At 33.4% G+C, this 18,973-nt stretch overlaps 1 protein-coding gene across 5 annotated transcripts in view; it reads right to left on the bottom strand.

Annotated features, from left to right (window-relative positions):
- Positions 1–18,973, bottom strand: part of LOC124555769 (cAMP-regulated phosphoprotein 21) — a 989,726-nt gene that overhangs the window by 230,656 nt on the left and 740,097 nt on the right. For 4 of the 5 annotated variants that reach the window (XM_047129817.1, XM_047129815.1, XM_047129818.1 and 1 more), the window contains one exon: positions 15,362–15,463. The exons of the other annotated variant lie outside the window; for it this stretch is intronic. In XM_047129817.1, the coding sequence (XP_046985773.1) occupies positions 15,362–15,463 (102 nt within the window). The remainder of the gene's footprint in view (positions 1–15,361; positions 15,464–18,973) is intronic. 5 annotated transcript variants of the gene reach the window in all.

Below are 18,973 nucleotides of genomic sequence, written 5' to 3'. Positions count from 1 at the left end.
GAACCATGGATATTTCAAGAGAAAAAATTCTGTATGGTAAGTAATAAGTCAAGAAATGCAGTCAGTATGCAGAGAATTAAATGTATTATCCCCTTATACAATTACAATTTACAATAAGTATAGAACTATACATGAATTACCTCTTAATATGCAGGGTGATTAAAAAAATCATGTCCCTTAGAATAAATACAGTGAACCAGAACTCGAACAACACCCTGGTAGTATGGGAAAACTGCTAACTAGCGTGGGCCCACAAATGCATACCTTAAGAGATATGAGCACTTATCATAGCTCCTCTGTCTTTGATACTATTAAACAAACCTCTTTTACTGCAAGCTTTTTGTATTCCAAACTTTTGGAGGGCCTAGTATGGACCATTACAAGAAAAAATTGTCTAGTGAGCTTACCTTAAGAGCTATGAGCACTTCTTCAGCAGAAGAGATGTTCAATGTAGTGAAGATGAACATGTTCTCATAGCTCTTAAGGTATGTACTTTATAGTGCATGTCTACCAGGCATTTTTTCTTGTTTTCATCCATGTTGGTGGAGTTATGGTTCAGCACATTTGTCTTACGGGACATGAATTTTGACTCAGCCTGTATATAAAGTAAAAAAAGGTAAGACTCACTTTCTGATGATCATTATAACCAAAATAGGAACCTGTTGTTGAAACAAATCACACTGGCCTCTGAATCTCACTAACTGTATGTTTCTTCTAAGAAAATCTTAATCAAAAATTGAAATCCATTTACCAGATTCAGAATTAATTATTGGTTAGGATAGTGTATGGGACTGTCACTGAAATCTACATCCTTTTCTTTATTCAGTGATGCTATACTAATTGAACTTAAGCACAAAAATTTGAATTTTCATTCTAAAGTTCTTTTCTGACTCCTCTTCTAGTCTCGATGCCAGATCTTCCACTAACTTTTCAAGGCTAACATTCTGGAAGCAAGAATATGGAGGAACTGAAATCTGTTACAGATGTAAAAACACTTTCACACTTGACGTCATGTTTCCTGGCATGGACATTTATTAAACATTACAATCAGGTACTTGGATGGCACTGAAAGTCAGAGCCCTAATATATGGGAATAGTGGTCTTCCAGTTGAGTCTTATGGCCTGATCTCACCGACTGCGCTAAGACTCATTTCAATTACTAATGCCTCGGAAATGAATTTTTACTTTGCAGCAGAGTGTGCACTGATTTTAAACTTCTTGGCAGATAAAAATTGTATGCCAAATTGGGATTCAAACCTGGAACCTTTGCCTTTTGTTGTCAAGTGATCTACCAACTGAGGTATCCAAGCACATCTCATAATCTGCAGTCACAACTTTACTTCCAACAGTACCTCATCTCCTATCTTTCAAATTTCATGTTGTCATCAAAGTGAGAAGCAGTTTCAATAATATGCTTGATGTTGTTAGCAATTGTGTGAGACTGTGAACTCACAGGAACCACAGAAAACTTAAACATGGACGGCCATATTGGCATAAGATCCATGATGCTTTTCAATGAGAGACCATTTCCTTAAACTCTGCGTCATAATGAGCTGATATGGAAATAATATATTAATTCTGTCTGTAAGAATTTCAGCCCTGTCAAATTCATAGTGAAACAGCTATTGTAATATGCAGACAAACAGCTTCTGCACATGGTATACAATGGACTCTTTAAACTGTATCTTCAGTGTGGAATGACAGTGTGGGGAAACACACCTTCAGGAAACAAAAAGTGTTCTGACACTGAAAAAAATTCAATTCATTTTAACGAGAAACATGGAGAAATTGCTTCAAAATCTAGGTACCTTATGTTTTACAATTTTGTACGAAACAACCATGTACATCACAAAAACAGTGATTTTCAAATGCTAGTGTACACATCCACAACACATGGAGGAAGAATCAGATATGAAGCATGATGGAAATGAAATTTTACAGTATTAAAGAGCATTACTAAATAAAATTTGTATAGATTGTTCTTTGTAATCAGTGATGTCAGAGAGCATAATCATAATAGTTTCTCCTAAAGAAATGAGGGATACTGAATGTTTTGTGTGGCCTACACTGCACATACACTTGCTGTAGAGAATGCAACTGAAGAAGATCAAACAAAGTCCAATTCAGTTCAGCCTTGTTCAGTCTTCCAGAAAGAGATTAAATCACAGATGAAGCAATGGGCTATAGTATGTATAGAAGTGATAGTAAAAAGCCATTCTGAATGTGATATAAAAATTAATTCCTGTACTTTTTATAGGTGTTGGAAAATAGTCAAAGCACTTTAGTTTTGGCAGATGTATAGAATAAAGCTTGCATCTTTATAGCACCCACTTCAAACCATTTTGCCTGATTTGATAGATTTGAACTAAACCCAATTATTTGAACTATTTCTAATGTTAATGCAAGTCTTAACTGTTTTAATTCTTCACACACTACTGTTACATCAGCAGAAAGTATTTAATATATATTTATGTAGCAAATTGACAATAGAAACATCATGTTACCAATAACTAGACACACCATACTTTGTATATGACACATCACAATATTTTATGTGGCAAAAGCCGGCACATTGAAATCCAATTCACATGATTTCATGGCAGTTTAGAAAATGACCTGAAAACAATTTGCTTAAAATGTGTAATTTATATTACTTGTTAACGAAAGATTACATTATATTTTCATTTATACATAATAATTAGATGAAAATGTTCTTTTATTAGTTTTTATGTAACATATGATAATATATACATATTAATTATTTTAGTTTAATAATTTAGGAAATGAAAATTATTCAGGAAAGCTCACCTTAGGTGCTATGGAGATGAACTAGTTTACTTCCATTAACCAGAAAAAGTATTTGTCAGACTGCATGTAATCATTAATTCTGTAGTCATTCAGTCTATACAAAATTGATGACTACTGAAGTATAAAATTACATTTTTTCTATCACTACTTAGCCTTTGTTGTAGGTGGGAATTTGTGCAATGTGTGTTATCATTAACATTAATTTTTCTATATATGATTGCACTAACGTTTCTATTTACTAACATAAAAATTTTGAAAATAGTAGCCCTACAGTGGCAGTTTTCAAGCTTTGATTTAGAGTGTATCTCTAGTAATCACCATCGTATGTTTTCAGTCAGACTAAGATAAACTTGGGAGCAAAATAATGATTTCACAATTACTACATCCTTCACAAAAATACAAGAAAGATTTACATATTATGGAAATTAAAAAGGTATTGGCAATCAGACAGAAAATTTATCAGTAGCCATGCACTCTATATATAAATTGAACATTTTAGAGTCAATAATTATCGTTTGAAACTGTTTACTGTGAGAAGGGAAGTTTAAAAAATTTACTTAAATTTAATCAAATAAAAATATTTATATCGTTAAAATTATTACAGAGTAGATTTATCTTCCACGTATTTCGAATATAGTCATCTTTCCAACTTTAGATAATATACAGTAGTTTCCATGGACATAAAATTACCTGTCTATTGAAGGTGACAACTTTGGCTGCTACATACAGTAGTTAAAACTAATTTTGACCCTTTACTTGTGAAGATTTGAATTTAGCTGCAAATATCTAAAATAGAATAATGGTAACTTCTTCATAAAAACAAGCTCTTGCATAGTGTAGCTGTTTTGATATGTATACACACATTTTTTTTTAAATTTTACTTTGACCAGAAATTTCTCTTAGTATGATTCATAGATGAAGTTTGATAAATGACTGTTCACAAGGCCCATTATTAGCTGCAGCTAGTCTGGCCTTATTTCAATAATTATACATTCATACTATGAACCAGGCTGAAGGATATTTCATATTTCTAATTGAAGAAGAGTAACCAGAAAGCCTCCAACTAAATTTTCAGAAAACGGTTGCTATCTTTCTCTGACCATCCCTCAATTATATTTTTTAAAGATTTCTGTAACTCTCTTATCATTGTGTTGTCTTCACTTCAAATGCTATTCTTTTAAATGCTTTATATACAGGCAACTTTAAAATTTCAAATAGGCGCCCCAATTTTTTTATTGAAGAATCAGATTCTACATAAAAAGCTACGTACATTTTGTCTTAAACATTTGTTTCGATTCTTGGTAGTTGGTACTGCAATTCAAGAAAATCCATGTTCTCATGTTTGTGTGGAAAATGATTACGGATAAATAAAAAATACTTATTTACCTAGTAAATTTTGATTTGCTAAAACTAAAACTCTCCCTCTCTCCCCATAGGGTGGGGTTTGAGAGAGAGGACCACAAAACAAAAAAACTTATCCAAACCTGCAGCAAAAATCAATATGTGGGTCAACACTTGTAAAACTAATTTCTCTCTCTCAAACCACACCCTATGGGGAGAGAGGGAGAGTTGTAGTTTTAGCAAATCAAAATTTATGAAGGAAATAAGTATTTTTTATTTATCAGTAACAATTTTCCATGCAGAAAGGAGAACATGGATTTTCTTGAATTACAACACCAACTACTAAGAATCAAAACAAATGTTTAAGACAAAATGTACATTGTTTTTTATGTAGAATCTGAATCTGCAATAAAAAAATGGGAGTTCCCATTTGAAATTTTAAAATTGCCTCCCACCCCACCGCCAGGGGGCTGGGATGGAGGGCTGATTTTAGCACCAGCAGATGTTCCCCTCGCAAATAATCAACTTTGGGTTCTACACATTTTTTCATGTGAAGCTTATTTTCCGAGTCATTCTGGTTTGTGAACTTAAAATTTATGCCCTGTATATCTTCCCTATCCTCCACCTCCAACCAGTAGTCCAGTACAGTGCAGATTCCAGATACCAAATACATACCTCAAGATGGATCGAAGAACATTTTGTTACCGAGCTCTTTCAATGATGCACTGCACTATGCCAGTATCATAACAATAAAATGAACTCTGCCATTTTATTTACCACCAGTTAAAGTCTTTCATATACTCACACACTTAATTGTAGCTATCTGAATGATAGAAATGGAATGAATCCTACAATCAAACATTGTGTTATTATTACTTTTCGTAAATTTCACAACTTAAGAATTTTGTATGGTAAGAGATTTTTGTACTTCACTTAAATCTTTTGATATTGTATCACATCATACTGTTGGATGTATATGTAGTAATCTTTATTACATTAATTTTTATAGCACTTCATTCTAGTTATCTGTGTGACCTGGAAAATATTTTGAGTTAAAATTAATGTTATCTTCCAAGTGATAAATATATCAGAAGAACAGCAATGGTTTCATCACAGTTCTTAGAGGCACATCTTACATTATTTCTGTGTCTGTGAACCCATTATCATTTCTGCTTAGATATCATATACAAATGGTAGGTATTTCCTGAAATAAGTAGCATTAAATCAACTCATTTGGGTTTGAGATGGATTTAATGTATGAAAATCAAGTAACCATTTAGTTAAAACTGATTTTGGTGGAGTATCTGAATCCTTGTACAGTCTGCACCCTAGTGATCATCATAAGTATACAGTGAGTACACTGTAGTTTTTGATTAATTTCGTTGAAAAAGAAAAGGAAAGGAAAATACAATGTTAATATGTTTCTTATTACCATAATCTCACTTGCGCCAAACTGGTACACTAAAGTCAATGGAAATACAAAGACCACGTTAAGCTTAAAACCAATAGTAAAGCACAAAGTGTTATTGTGCTTTAATTTTCATGGTTTAATTTATATAAATTATACAAGATTCAGAATAAAATAATTTCAATGTCCACAAAAAAGTTTTGAAAATCAGCAATATTTAAATTTGCTGAAAAATTTTATGAATATGCTGCACTTCTCTCAATGAGTCCAGCATAGAGACAGAATTTCTGTTCTTCATTTAATTGTTTAATGAGGAATGCAGAAACAGCCTTACAATAATACATGGACAATCTCTTCTCTTTTACAGGGACAGTTAGTTTATAAAAGGTATTCTGAATGACAAATCTGAGTACCTGTTAAGTTATTAATGTCTCATTATATGTTTAGAGAGAGAAAGAGCTATACAATGCATCACTGACACAGTTACATGTAAATTAACTGCAATCAGTACCCACTAGGCATTCTCAGACATCATGCAAAGAGCGTTAATCAAGTATAACCACAATGAAAAAGCTGCAGCACTACATAATCAATAACAGTTGCCTTTACGTTGTTTGAATCTTGTCTAAATATGGCAAAAGATGACCTGTTCTAGCATGTGCAGATGTAACAATGTATCCAAAATTAGATAATACTGCATATGGAGACCCTCACAATCCTACTTCAGCTCTTTCTTTTTTCCGCTTTATATTATGATTACCCAAATTCCACTAAATAAATGGCTAGGCTGTGATGTTTGCTCATTATAGAAATATTCTGATGATAAATATCAGCTGCCCCAAAATCAGTATAAATAAAATGATAATTAACCAGGTTTAATTAGTACTGTCAATTATGTAACCCCAAATATTATAAAGAAAAATAGCTTATGCAAGCCCAGACAGGGAGCAGTAACCCACAAGTTTTTAATATGGAAATCAAGTGCCATGAAATGACTAAATCTCTAGCATACAATAATTCTTGACATTGAATAGAAAAGCACTTAAAATGGATTGGATATATTGATTATCTGCTCACACATCTATTTTTCATCCTGATTCTTCTCTCCTGATATATTGACAGTAAGCAAAATTGAATAACTGTGTACAATCATGCATAACTGTATATTCTGACATGTTAAAAATTGATTAAAAAAATCAGTGCTCACCAAACTCATAATTGCAGGAGGCCTGATAGAAATACTCAGAGGTAAATGTTGAATCCTGAGCCTTTGGATCCAAAGATTCCTTCTTCAAGAGCTAGACAAGGAAAGGAGGAAATAGAAAGGTGTAAGAAAGCAGCCAAAGGAAGGACAAGTCACTCAGAATGCAAGTTCATGACACACATTCTAGTTACAGAAGGATAATGACCTGCTGCCGTGTTGATGACTTGTCTACCATAATTAACACATTTGACAACTGTTCCATTGTGGACTATTGGAGACTGAGTCATGTTTGTACATAGTAGTAATCTCAGATCCATATCATTCAGATATATGTGGAACAGAAATCACAGCTACATATGACTGGATAAAATAAGATCTGTCATATGAGAGCTTGACATGTGACAGCCACAGCCACGTAGGGCTCCTTTACACCATTGCATTTATCAGGTGACTGGTTCTATGCCTTTTCTCTACTGCTGTGTTTGTAGATAGGATTATCTAGGGTTATTAATCTGACATTCAGGTTGTGAAGTAAGCATTATTTTCATAATAATGATTAATAAAATATATGACAGTATCAGCACCAGGCAATATCATTTCCACCTTTCTATGAGCTCTGTGAAGTAGCACACAGTCAGTTTACTAGACGGCCCTTAAGCTCATTAACTTGTGGCTGAATTTAAAAAAAAAAATTATATGGCCTGCCAGTTAAAGTAATATCTTACTGTCAAGAATTTTTAGAGGGACTTGTCAGGTGAGATCATGCTAGTACAAAAATCTATGCAGTATAAAGATATAGGTATGCAGGCTGATACATTCAAATAATATTACTTGTTACATTATGTACTGAAATGTTGAAAGGAAACAGAAATAATATTTTAGAGAATTCTTTATATTTAGATGTATCAGATGGTTTGTATTGATAATTAGATACTCCATGTCAGTAATGTTGCTGACGAACAGTACTAGATGTAGGCTGATATATTCTACAATGTGTTTCTACATCAATTAGGCAGAAATATAGTACCACCCATGACCAAAGAAAAGCACATCACTTAGTTTTTTAGCTGAGATCTTAAAGGAAAACAAAAATTACTTAAAAGAAACACCACTATCCAAATCACTGCCAAAAGTTTACCTGTCTATGACAGATGAGCAAATCAGGATGAGTTTCTATACTCCAAAACTGACTACAGGGTCTCAATGAAACTTATGTTATGTGGAGGAATGCGATGGGCCTGAAGAAGTGCCAAAGTCCAGTAACATAGTTATCAAACCATGCCCAGCCAGAGATAGCTATGTTAATAAGAACTTATCCATCTTAAACAACTATTAGTCGCTAAATTGTTTCCTTACAGAGTAATAATAATAAGACCAACAGAGTAACATAAAATGTGTCCATATTTAGAGGGCTGGAACACCATGCAAATATACAAATTTCATTTGGCACCCATACAATCTCTTCCAAGTATCTTTGCTCCATGTTGTATTGTTGCACAGTTGTTTGTGTCATATTAACTATTGGTAATCAAATATCTGAAAATTGTTACTTTGCTGTAAACATTCAGATAAAAACCACATTTTATTTATAGAAACAGGTTTGAAATTATGATTGAGTCCTGACAATATGTGTGCTGTACTGATTGTATGGCTCTTTGTGACAACAAATTTCTGAATTCGGGAGTTCCTGTCACATGGTATTGGTTATCATTTTCTTTCACTCTTCAATAATCCAATGTTTCCTCACTGCACATTCTGCATGTTGTCACAATGATGGATAGTGTTATTAATCATTCAACTAACACACAGCAGTCCAAAATATACTTGTTCCAACTATGCAATAAAAAATTCTCTTTTCAAGTATCAGGTATGTATCCTATTTTAACTCTTTTGTGGGCAGTTAGTTAGAGTAGTGACTACTATCATGCTACCTAGTGTGCTGCAAAAGAACTTTTTTCCTTCATATAACAAACGATGGTCATACTGCATGAATTAATTTTTGGTACCCAATTTCACAAAGAAGCTATATTCTAGTGTATGTGTGTTTTTGTTACTTTGATCATTATCTATAAATGAAATCAAAAATATATGGTTGCCATTTTCCCACTCATCCTCATTATTCATTCTGTTTCCTTTTATTTCCTTTTATCATTACTTTGATTTTGTAACCTTTCCTTTCCTTGTCTGACATTATTTATTTTTACAGCTATAATATTTAAGAAAATGTGATGCCTTTATACAGGGTGAGTCACTAACTATTGTCACCAAGAATAACTTAGCTAAAAGTTTGTGGGACAAAAGATGTATGGGACAGTGGGGGCCGTATTATGACATTAGTTTTTTGTTACTAGGTGGGGTCACTTCAGAAATATGAAGGTCAACTTTGTTTTTCTCTTAATGGGATGCTATAGTTTGGTACTTATTTTCCGATAGCAGCTATCGAGACAAATCCAATGCATTGATGTGTAACAGTAAGGTCTTTGAATGTCAATGAATGTCAAAAAGGTATCACGAATATCCATTTACAGAAGTGTTCGAAGTGATGACCATTGGTATCAATGCAGTGCTGCAATCTTCTTATCATGGATTGAGTGGTTTTCCTTATCACTTTGGCAGCTATAAAAGTACATGCTCTGACAATTCTCTCTCGCATATCATCAGGTGTAGTTGGAACATCTTTATAAACAATGACTTTTACAAATCCCCACAAGAAAAAATCCAGAGGCATCAAGCCTTGGAAACAAACTGGCCACAACACATCTCCTCCAGATCCAATCCAACAATTTGGGAATTGTCTCTGCAACTCATTTCTAGCCATCAGTGAGAAATGTGCTGGACACCCCCCATGTTGATACCACATTCTGTTCCTTGTTTCTAAAGGTATTTCTTCCAAAAAAGAGACCTAATGTTTCTTGCAGGAATATGATGTACTTACAACCATTAAGATTTCCTTGAAGAAAGAGGCGCCTATAAATCTGCCCTCCAGAATCCCGCACCATACATTCATCACCCACAGTTTTTGGTGAAAAATTTGCTGCAGTCAACATGGATTTTCTGCTGCCCAATAATGCATGTTATGCTTATTAACATTTCCATGATTTGTGAATGTAGCCCCATCAGTAAATACAATCAAATTAATAACTGTATTGTCCCCCTGAATCTGGAGTTGAGCCCATCGGCAGAATTCAATGTGATGCATACAACCCATAACAGTTAATTCTTGGTGGAGACTGATATGGTAAGGATGATATTTACGGCAATGCAGAACATGAACAACACTCCTCTGGTACATGCCAGATTTCCTTGTGATTTAACACAGGCTAACACAAGGATCTTGAACCACAGTGGCAAGAGTACCAATTTCTGTTTCCTTGTTAGTAATTTTCCTTTGCCACATATGTTTCCAATGTGTTAAAGATCCAGTTGTTCTCAATTTATCATACACATATTTAAATGCACAACATGTAGGGTGAGTACATTAAGGATATCTTTCAGCATATAAGTCTCTAGCTCTCACTGAATTTTGTTGGCATTCTCTGTAAATGAGAAGCATATTGACTTGTTCTTCAAAGGAGTACATAATTCACATTTGCTTGATTCAGCAATACTAGTCTTACCATTCCAATTACTGTTGTATTGTGAAGCTGTCAAATAGTGTTTACAAGTCAATGGCACGTTAGATGGATATGCCATATTCGGCAAATATTTACAATTTGCGTGATACATGAGAGAGAACTGTCAGAGCATGTGCTTTGTCAAGTGCCAAAGTGATAAGGAATACCACTCAGTCCATGATAAGAAAATTGTAGCACTGCACTGATACCAGTGGTCATCAATTTGAACAAATTCTGTAAATGGACATTCATGCCACCTCGTTGACCTTCGTTGACCTTCAAAGACATTACTCTTACACATCACTGGATTTGCTTCGATGGCCACTATCAGAAAATAAGTACCAAACTATAGCATCCAATTTAAGAAAAACGAAGTTGACCTTCATATCTCTGACACAACCTCACCTAGCAACAAAAAACCAATGTCATATTATGGCCCCCATTGTCTCATGCAACATTTGTTTGGCAAACTTTTCAGCTACTATCATACTTTCAGAGTTATTCTAGGTGGCAATATTTAGTGACCCACTCTGTATATGCAGCATAGTATCACCTTTGAGTGGGAACCTAGAAGGAATGGGTTACTGTTTTCCTGAAAATCTCACAGTGGTGCATGGCAGGAGATTCAGGAAAAACAGAGAAAATCTGTTTCTTATTATGAGACTGCAAATTAATTCATTAAGTTTCATTATTGGTTTGAAACGAGCTGAATTCAACTATGAAAAAGATCAAGAGGGGCTTGAGTAAAGAAGTTATAGCTGCAAACCCTACTTTCCTTTTATCAGTGTTTTTGTATTTTCTTAAATTATTTCTTGCCAAGAAATCATTACTGTGATAAAAAGATTGATAGTGAGTAAGGAGAAGCCAGAGAAATGTGAAGAGGAAACAAGGGCATAATAATCAAATTTGCAGAGAGACAGTACAATCATCTGCATGATTCATGAGTGGACCATTCAACACAGTCTGAGGACAATATGCTTTGTTGACTGTTTTATGCTAACATATTATTCCAGAGACAATTTAATGGAGTGGACTATCAGTTTATTCTTATTCATCTGGTAATGGCCAGTAGACATGGTGCCTTAATTTTGTATTAAAGTGGAAATCCACACTTTACCCAAAAACTTGTACAGATTGACACTATGTGACAGAATGAGGCACTACTCCATCATCCATATTAACACTGATCAAAGCACAAAATATATTGGCTCATCCTTCATCCCAAGTCTTTCCTCACAACAAAAATATTTACATTCAGCAATGAGGTCTGGTGTGCACCTGACAACCTTTCTGCACCAAGGATTCTTGGTTTAATCTACTGAGGAATCAGTGCACTTCTAGTGTGGCAGAAAATTGTACAGACACTAGGGATGACCATTTTGATTTACAAGTGTAATCGGACTGCTCTATGTACATATGAAAGTATAACATATTTGTTAAAAAATCGACTAACTCAGTATTCATTAGCTCTCAATAAGAAACCTAATTTTCCACAAGGGCAAGAAATTAATCATTTTAAAACATAAGTATTCTATTGAAATGTGCCTGACTGTGAATAATTTTTAAGAAACTTTTAACTGAATCTGTTACTTCAGGCTGACAAATTTTTAAAGCCTACAACTTTACAAAATTTAGTCATTTTTTCACCAGCTAACAGTTATCTTTTGTGTCTGATTATGCACTATGTTTCACAATTTTGCTGATTAATTAATTAATTTAAAATAACTCAGTCACTATAAAAAGATTGCCTCACATATACAACAGAGGGGGTGAATGTTCCGTCACACTGAAAATCCATAGATTTTTGTTTCTAATTAATGTTCTCTGATTCTTCATCTAACATATTTTATTAAGATGGATGAGTATGTTGTAATATTCTGTTATAAGATCAGATGAACAGGCCTATACATCATTAATAATATAAAATCAGTTTTCATACTGCCAATGAACCTCCATCTTACCATATTAATACTAAAGTAAGTGCTTGTGAGAAGTATGTATATGCTGATTCTGTTCCAAGTGAACATAAAAAATTGAGCAATATGAACACAAATCATCTTCATTATACCAGAAACATAAGTGGGCTGACTAACCCTTGCTCAAAGTTCTCCACCAACTATAAACCACAATAACAGAATATCTCCACGTAACTTTTGCTGAATCTAGTTTGACTGTTAATGAAACATTGAAACATGTTTAAAATAATCGTATTTGTTTTAGAGCAGTTGTCAGGAATATTAATAATATATTACATAACTTTTTTATGTTTAAAAACACAAGTAATATTAATAGTGTGAATCTTCTAATTCTAATGTAGCCAGTGAAAATCTGGTAAAACACTGTTTATTTTGTAACCTGATGACCATATAAATAATGCAATGTGCTTCAATAGCAAAGTAAAACAACCACTGTAGAAATTATTAATGTATTGCAGCTTTATGTTTTCAATATCAGAGAATATGTCTTAATTTTTCTAAACATCCCTATCACCAAAAGAGCTGAATAATATATAAGACTGTCTTGGTCATAAGCTACATTGTTCATATCAGGTAATTCAATATCAAGCTGAAATAGTAGAGAGAGAATTGAACACCACAACACTGTCACTATTTAAACTGATTTTAGTTCACTCTAATAGGTGAAAATGTCCTGTTTGTGATGAGCATCTATTTATTCATGTAAACAGTACGTGATACAGAATGTAAGTTCCTGGTTACCAGTTGCTCGAGTGAGAACAACTGGTACAAGGCATACATGCTCATAAATAGCTGATAATACATTGACATTATGGTTTAATGAGGTTTCCAATGAGTTCTTTCATTAGGAGACTTAGGAAGTACAATGGTGACATCGGCCTTTCAATAAAACAACATTTTAGATGGAAAGCACTTCCTTATATCATCATTTTAGTAAATGAGATTCGTCCACATTTCTCAGTGAATAGATTTTATGAACAGATTATGGATGATCAACAAATTATCCCTCTACAACTACTATAATCTTTTTCATTGGGCTCGCAACAATTTCTTGCTCTGTGAGACTGGATGGAAGTCAAAGGGAGACAAATCTAGCAAAAAGCATGCATCTTCCAATATTTCATACTTTTTACCACAGTTTTATCACTACCAAATCAGGTTTATTGGCAGGTGCACTAACATGATGAAAGACAATTTTTTCTTTTCCAATCAAAATGGCTTCTGTTTTTTCATTCAAGGAGTCCAGAATGCTCTCAAAGCACTCACCAGTTAACGTTTTACCAATTTTGAAATAATCTATAAGATTAATACTTTATCAATTAAAAAACACACTACCCATAACCTTACTGATTCTCCTTCACCTACTATGGCGGAGGTTCAACCAGCTTCCACTTACTGCTTTGAGAGCTGATTAGTATGTTCCATCCACAGTCACAAGTTAGATTACATTATTTGGATTCTTTTTAAAGCTGGTGAATCATTGCTGACTAATTCATTTTCACATTTGTTTTTGGTTACTGTTCAACAGTGTCTCACACATCTTGCACAGAACTTTGTAATTGCTAAATCCCATGTAAAATTTACTAGACTAATTTTTCTGATATATGGCAACTAATGTTTCATAGGTCTTTAAATTCTTGTTATCTAACATTGTATTGGATACTTTTTTGATATGTTCATCTTTCATTGCTATTTTTTGGATGTACTTCATATCTTCAAGACGTCTAACATCTTGTTGGATACTTTCACAATATGTTCACCTTTCATTACTGATTTTGGATGACCTGTATGTTTGTCATCTTCAAGGTATATGTGAAAACATCTGAAATATGTTGCTCATTTTGTTTCCTGTCAAAACTGAAGGAGGAGATTCTTTATACCCTTCAAGTAACTATTAATGAATTTCTGCTGGCACAAAGTCAGCCAACGTAAAGACATTTACAGAGGCTCACTATTTCACATTATGCACCTGAAGAAGTTACATAGTGCAAATACTTGGAAAATCCATATAATCCTCATTATTTTGCAGGTAAAGCTGGCTCACGTAATACCTGATCAGTGTTTTTGACCTTAACTATATAAGTAGAATTACAGAAAGGCTAGATCTTCAGAACTTCAGATTTATTTTTACAGATTAATAAACCACTTAAGATGTCTGAAAGTTTCATATCCAGTGCCTGTCAGTCTTGGTTTCATCTTTAATGTCTCAACAATTGGTGTGCAGTCTCTTCTGTGTTTGCCTATAGAGTGCTGGAGGCCATTCAAAAGTCTCATTTTGAATGATTATTTAATTTTAAATGACTGATTTCATGCCCTTTTGGAGGATTTACCTTTCCCTTGGGATATACCTTGTACTAATTATTATAATAAGTTGTATTACAATATGAAAACTAACAGATACAGTAATTTTAAAATTATTCACAAAATACTGAATAAATAGAGAAAAAACTGAAAATTAATTTAAAGTTAATACAAACATTAAAGTGAAAACTTTATATATGTTAACTCTTTTATCTAACTAGTAGAAACAGCTTATCTGGGCAGGTTAATATCTGGAAGCCTGGTTTTAGTTCTCTTGTATAGTTAGATAAAGAACAGAAGACAATACCGTGACTACTTATTTCCAAACTACTATCTACAGTTTTCAATTCCTTTAACAGTGACTGTGTTTTTTTTTTAAAATCTAATATGGTACTTGGAGTTGAAATTCTTAAACTTTAGCTTTCAAAATAAATATGTAGTGTTAGCGAGTGTTCAGGATTAAGATGTTACTTCATTCTTTTTATGTGGAAATTTAACTAGTTTCCGTGACATATGTTGGTATTAAAGATGAAGAGCTACATCTGAAAATTATGGGTTAGTCATAAGGTGCTTTAAAAGGGGTGTCACAAAGTTTGGAAAACGCATCACAATACACTGTGCAGCTGCCATGCAATACATGCATTATTCAGTACGTCAGCTTCAACAAAGTGGGTCAATGGAACATACACACCAGTCTGCAAGTACTCACATTAGTGTGAAATATCCTTTTCCTTGCTTTTTCGTATTCTTCTTCCCTTTCTTCAAAACTCTTACTGCGACGTGATTCAGAGCTAAACTGCCTCTCGGGAGACTGCAACATGCCCCACCACCCCCCACCCCATTCATATTGTAGAATAACAAGTTAGCAACAAGTACCCATTTCTACCCCACAATACATATTATGAATTTATCATTAATATGAAGTTTTTTCATCAGTGAACCACTGCTTTTTGTGAAGAAAATAAGAACTTGCAAATACAAGAATTGGACTATCAAAGAATGTCCTTGACTATATACGAGAAAGTAATTATTATCTGCCACAAATTTATATTTTAGGCAAAGTATATTACATATAGCAACAGTGGTTGTTTATGTACAAAAAATAACACAGCAGAAAATGGATAAGATATGTGTGCTTTCAGGGGTAGAAGAAGAAGGTGATGTGGAGCAAAACAGCATTAGAGAACACATAGTAAGTACTACAAACTAGAGAAGAGGTTAGCCAAATTGTTGAAATATATATTTGATAAAACATTAAAGATGAACTGGGAACAGTGAGTTGGACTGAAGAATTATGACAGATAGAATGCTCACTTTCACATCAATACTAAAACAGAATCATGATCACAAATAAGTCCAACCAGTCAACTGTTGTCAGAGGTATATAAGATCCTCAGATGGAATAAAGAAGTAGGATTCATACATATTACAAAATTATGTAACATCACATTAATTCTGCAGATTTCAAAAATCTGCTTCTAAATCAGTGTTGGGTGTTATAGACTTAAAATAGCAAATTGAACTTTATGATGAATTATGAGTGAAAATATGAAATGCACATGAATAAAAAGAATGTTGCATTCATTAGAAGCAAAAACTACAACAAGCACAATTTTTTAAATCCGCTAGTGTAAGATGTGGTAGAAACTCAAAGAGTAATAACACAGTAAATCCTAGCAAACAGGCAAGATTGTTAGTATTCCTTTAGATAATAAGTACAAGAACACAAGAAAAGAGAGATTTTTATGCACCTTTGGCTGGAACAAAAGTTGAAATGTTGGAATCAGAAAAAATAGTAAAAGTGCCAATATGGCTTTATCCAGTCATTAGTTACTACATTTGCATGACCTGATAAAAATGTTTGTTTTCAATGATACCTTAGGTGTGACTGAGATGAAATTACTTTTGAAACTATTGTCTAAGACTACAATCGTCTCAATTAGTACATAAAGTAAAACACTAAAAAGGGAATGATGCAGACATGGAAAACACAGAGAGAAGATGATGAGATGTTATACATACTGAAGAGAGAAAGTAGCAGGCTAAGAAAATGATAAGATACTATTTTGAAAGAAACCTAGTAGCAATGACATACAGAGATGAGCAAAATAAGACACACTTCAATGGGCAAGTAAAACTGATGACTGTTTTTTGTAACTGAACATTCATGACAGGTTTAATCCACATGCTAGTAACACCAGTATCTGAACCTGCCTTTCATAGACAGAGTTTTTCTAACAGAGCAGTTTAAGAAATCCTTCATGCACTGGCTTCCAGCTTCAGCCTGCTACTACTCCTCACCTTTTCGTCAAACATCTGCAGAATCTTTCCTGTTAACCAACCAGAATTAATATCCAAAAAAAGAATTATGGAAAGAAAAACCTTAGCACATTTTTGAGTTTCTTTTTGCAACAAAATGTTAGTCATAGTATTGATCAGTTGCGATACTTTAATTTTGTTGATGGGACAAAACTTGAGCCCAAGATTCTGGCTTCCTCAGAATTAGCACTTCAAATTAATCAGTTTAAGCACTCTTTTGAAAAAACTTCTCACATTAAACTTCTACCTTTTTTCTCTCTCTCTCTGTTAAAAAATAAACACTGATTCTGCAGTATTTTGACTTCTTGGACAAGGGTGATAATAGGAAAATGGATTTTGCCATAGCCTTTTTACCAAAATGGAATGTATCATTCTGCTGAGAGGTCAAAGGAAGAATGACATTTTCATTTGTTTGTAAAAGATAACTAGAGGTCATTGTTTAAGCTTAGGAAACAGAGAGAAATATTTCTTCCAATCATTACTGACAATATTATTATTATTATCAATTGTATGGCTTATGTGGTCACTTAATATTGACATGATATGAATATTAATTGCCCTACAAAGGAAATTAAAAAGAAAGATCATGATGCAATATTTATCGAAAGCTTCTTTTTTGTCTTGATGAAGGAATGGTTCCTCATGAATGAGAGTGTACCACTCTATTATCTGTTTACAAAGGAGGGCACATCATGACAGAAGATTTGCTGGAAAGATAAACAACTGAGTTTGTCTCTGGACTTAAAGGACCTCAATAAATTAAATCACAATGCTGTTAAATGTAAATAATGTCAAGATGAAGAATGTAAGTTCAATAGAAAAGTTATGGAATCTATATCAGGAACAGTTTGTTAATAATTAAGTAATAACATGGAAGTTTGAGAGCAGTGACTAGAAAAGGCAAAGAGTAATAAACATAATACACAGGTAGACCCACAGATCTCTGAAGGCATCTAAACTGCACTAACATTAATGTTTGCCACAACAATGGAATGTAACTTTGTTGGATGTGTAAATGAAATGCTACATTTAGGAACAGTACCATGTATTCTCTTTATTTTATGATCATAACACTGGGCTTCAGTAAGTTTCCATTCATGTGAATAAGCATAAATGATGGTAATATTTCAAAAGTGGGTGTTACAAAGTTGTACCTCTGTTTTGTTGGAGCAGAGTGCGGGGCTGAGGTGTGGTGGGTTGGGATAGGGTGCAGAGGGTGGAGGGAAGGTTCAGCTGAAATACGAGTGATACATCAAAATATTTCCATGAGCACACTTGCTAAGGCTGCAGACTAAATCAATAATATCAGTAATGATAACAACAATAATAATAAGGACATTTATGAGAATTAAATCCATGCATAAAGCACATTTATGTACCAAAAGAAGACATTACAAACATAAAAAAGTGAACACTTGTCATTCATGACCATGGCCTGCACACTGAAATAATTATAACAAATTCTATTGCATTTTACATTTGGAAGAATACATGATGTAGCTTACCTGTGTGACAATTATACTAAATAATAATTTTTTATATAAATGCAACAGATTTATTTACTTACATATAATTAAATAATATGCTTTACTGATGTAATGCAGCAGTATGATGATAATTTCAAGCAATAATAATCCATACATTCATACATGCAGATGCAACTACATCACTCAGTGCAAACTCTTCCACATTAAATGCAATTAAAAATGTGCTGACAAATTAAAACGATTACTGTAATAATAAAGGCCTGCTATTAGCACATAATTCTCTGTACCATATTTGACCAAATGGTGCAAAAATTTATTGTTAGTAAAGGGGATGCTATAGTGCATACAGAAAGAGGACTTATGAATAAGAGTGTCAACAAAGAACAACATGTCTCAAGCTATTTAACCTTTTTGGAAGTAAGCCAGAGTTATTTAACAAATGAGAGATTTCAGGAAAAAAATATAAACTTACACATGTTTACTGTTTACACACACTGAAAAGAAGAGCATGTTGC

The sequence above is a fragment of the Schistocerca americana genome, chromosome X (genome assembly GCF_021461395.2).
Source record: "Schistocerca americana isolate TAMUIC-IGC-003095 chromosome X, iqSchAmer2.1, whole genome shotgun sequence".
In the NCBI taxonomy this organism is placed as follows: domain Eukaryota; kingdom Metazoa; phylum Arthropoda; class Insecta; order Orthoptera; family Acrididae; genus Schistocerca; species Schistocerca americana.
Note: the sequence above shows the minus strand (reverse complement) of the source record. Positions and strands in the feature narration are given on the sequence as shown.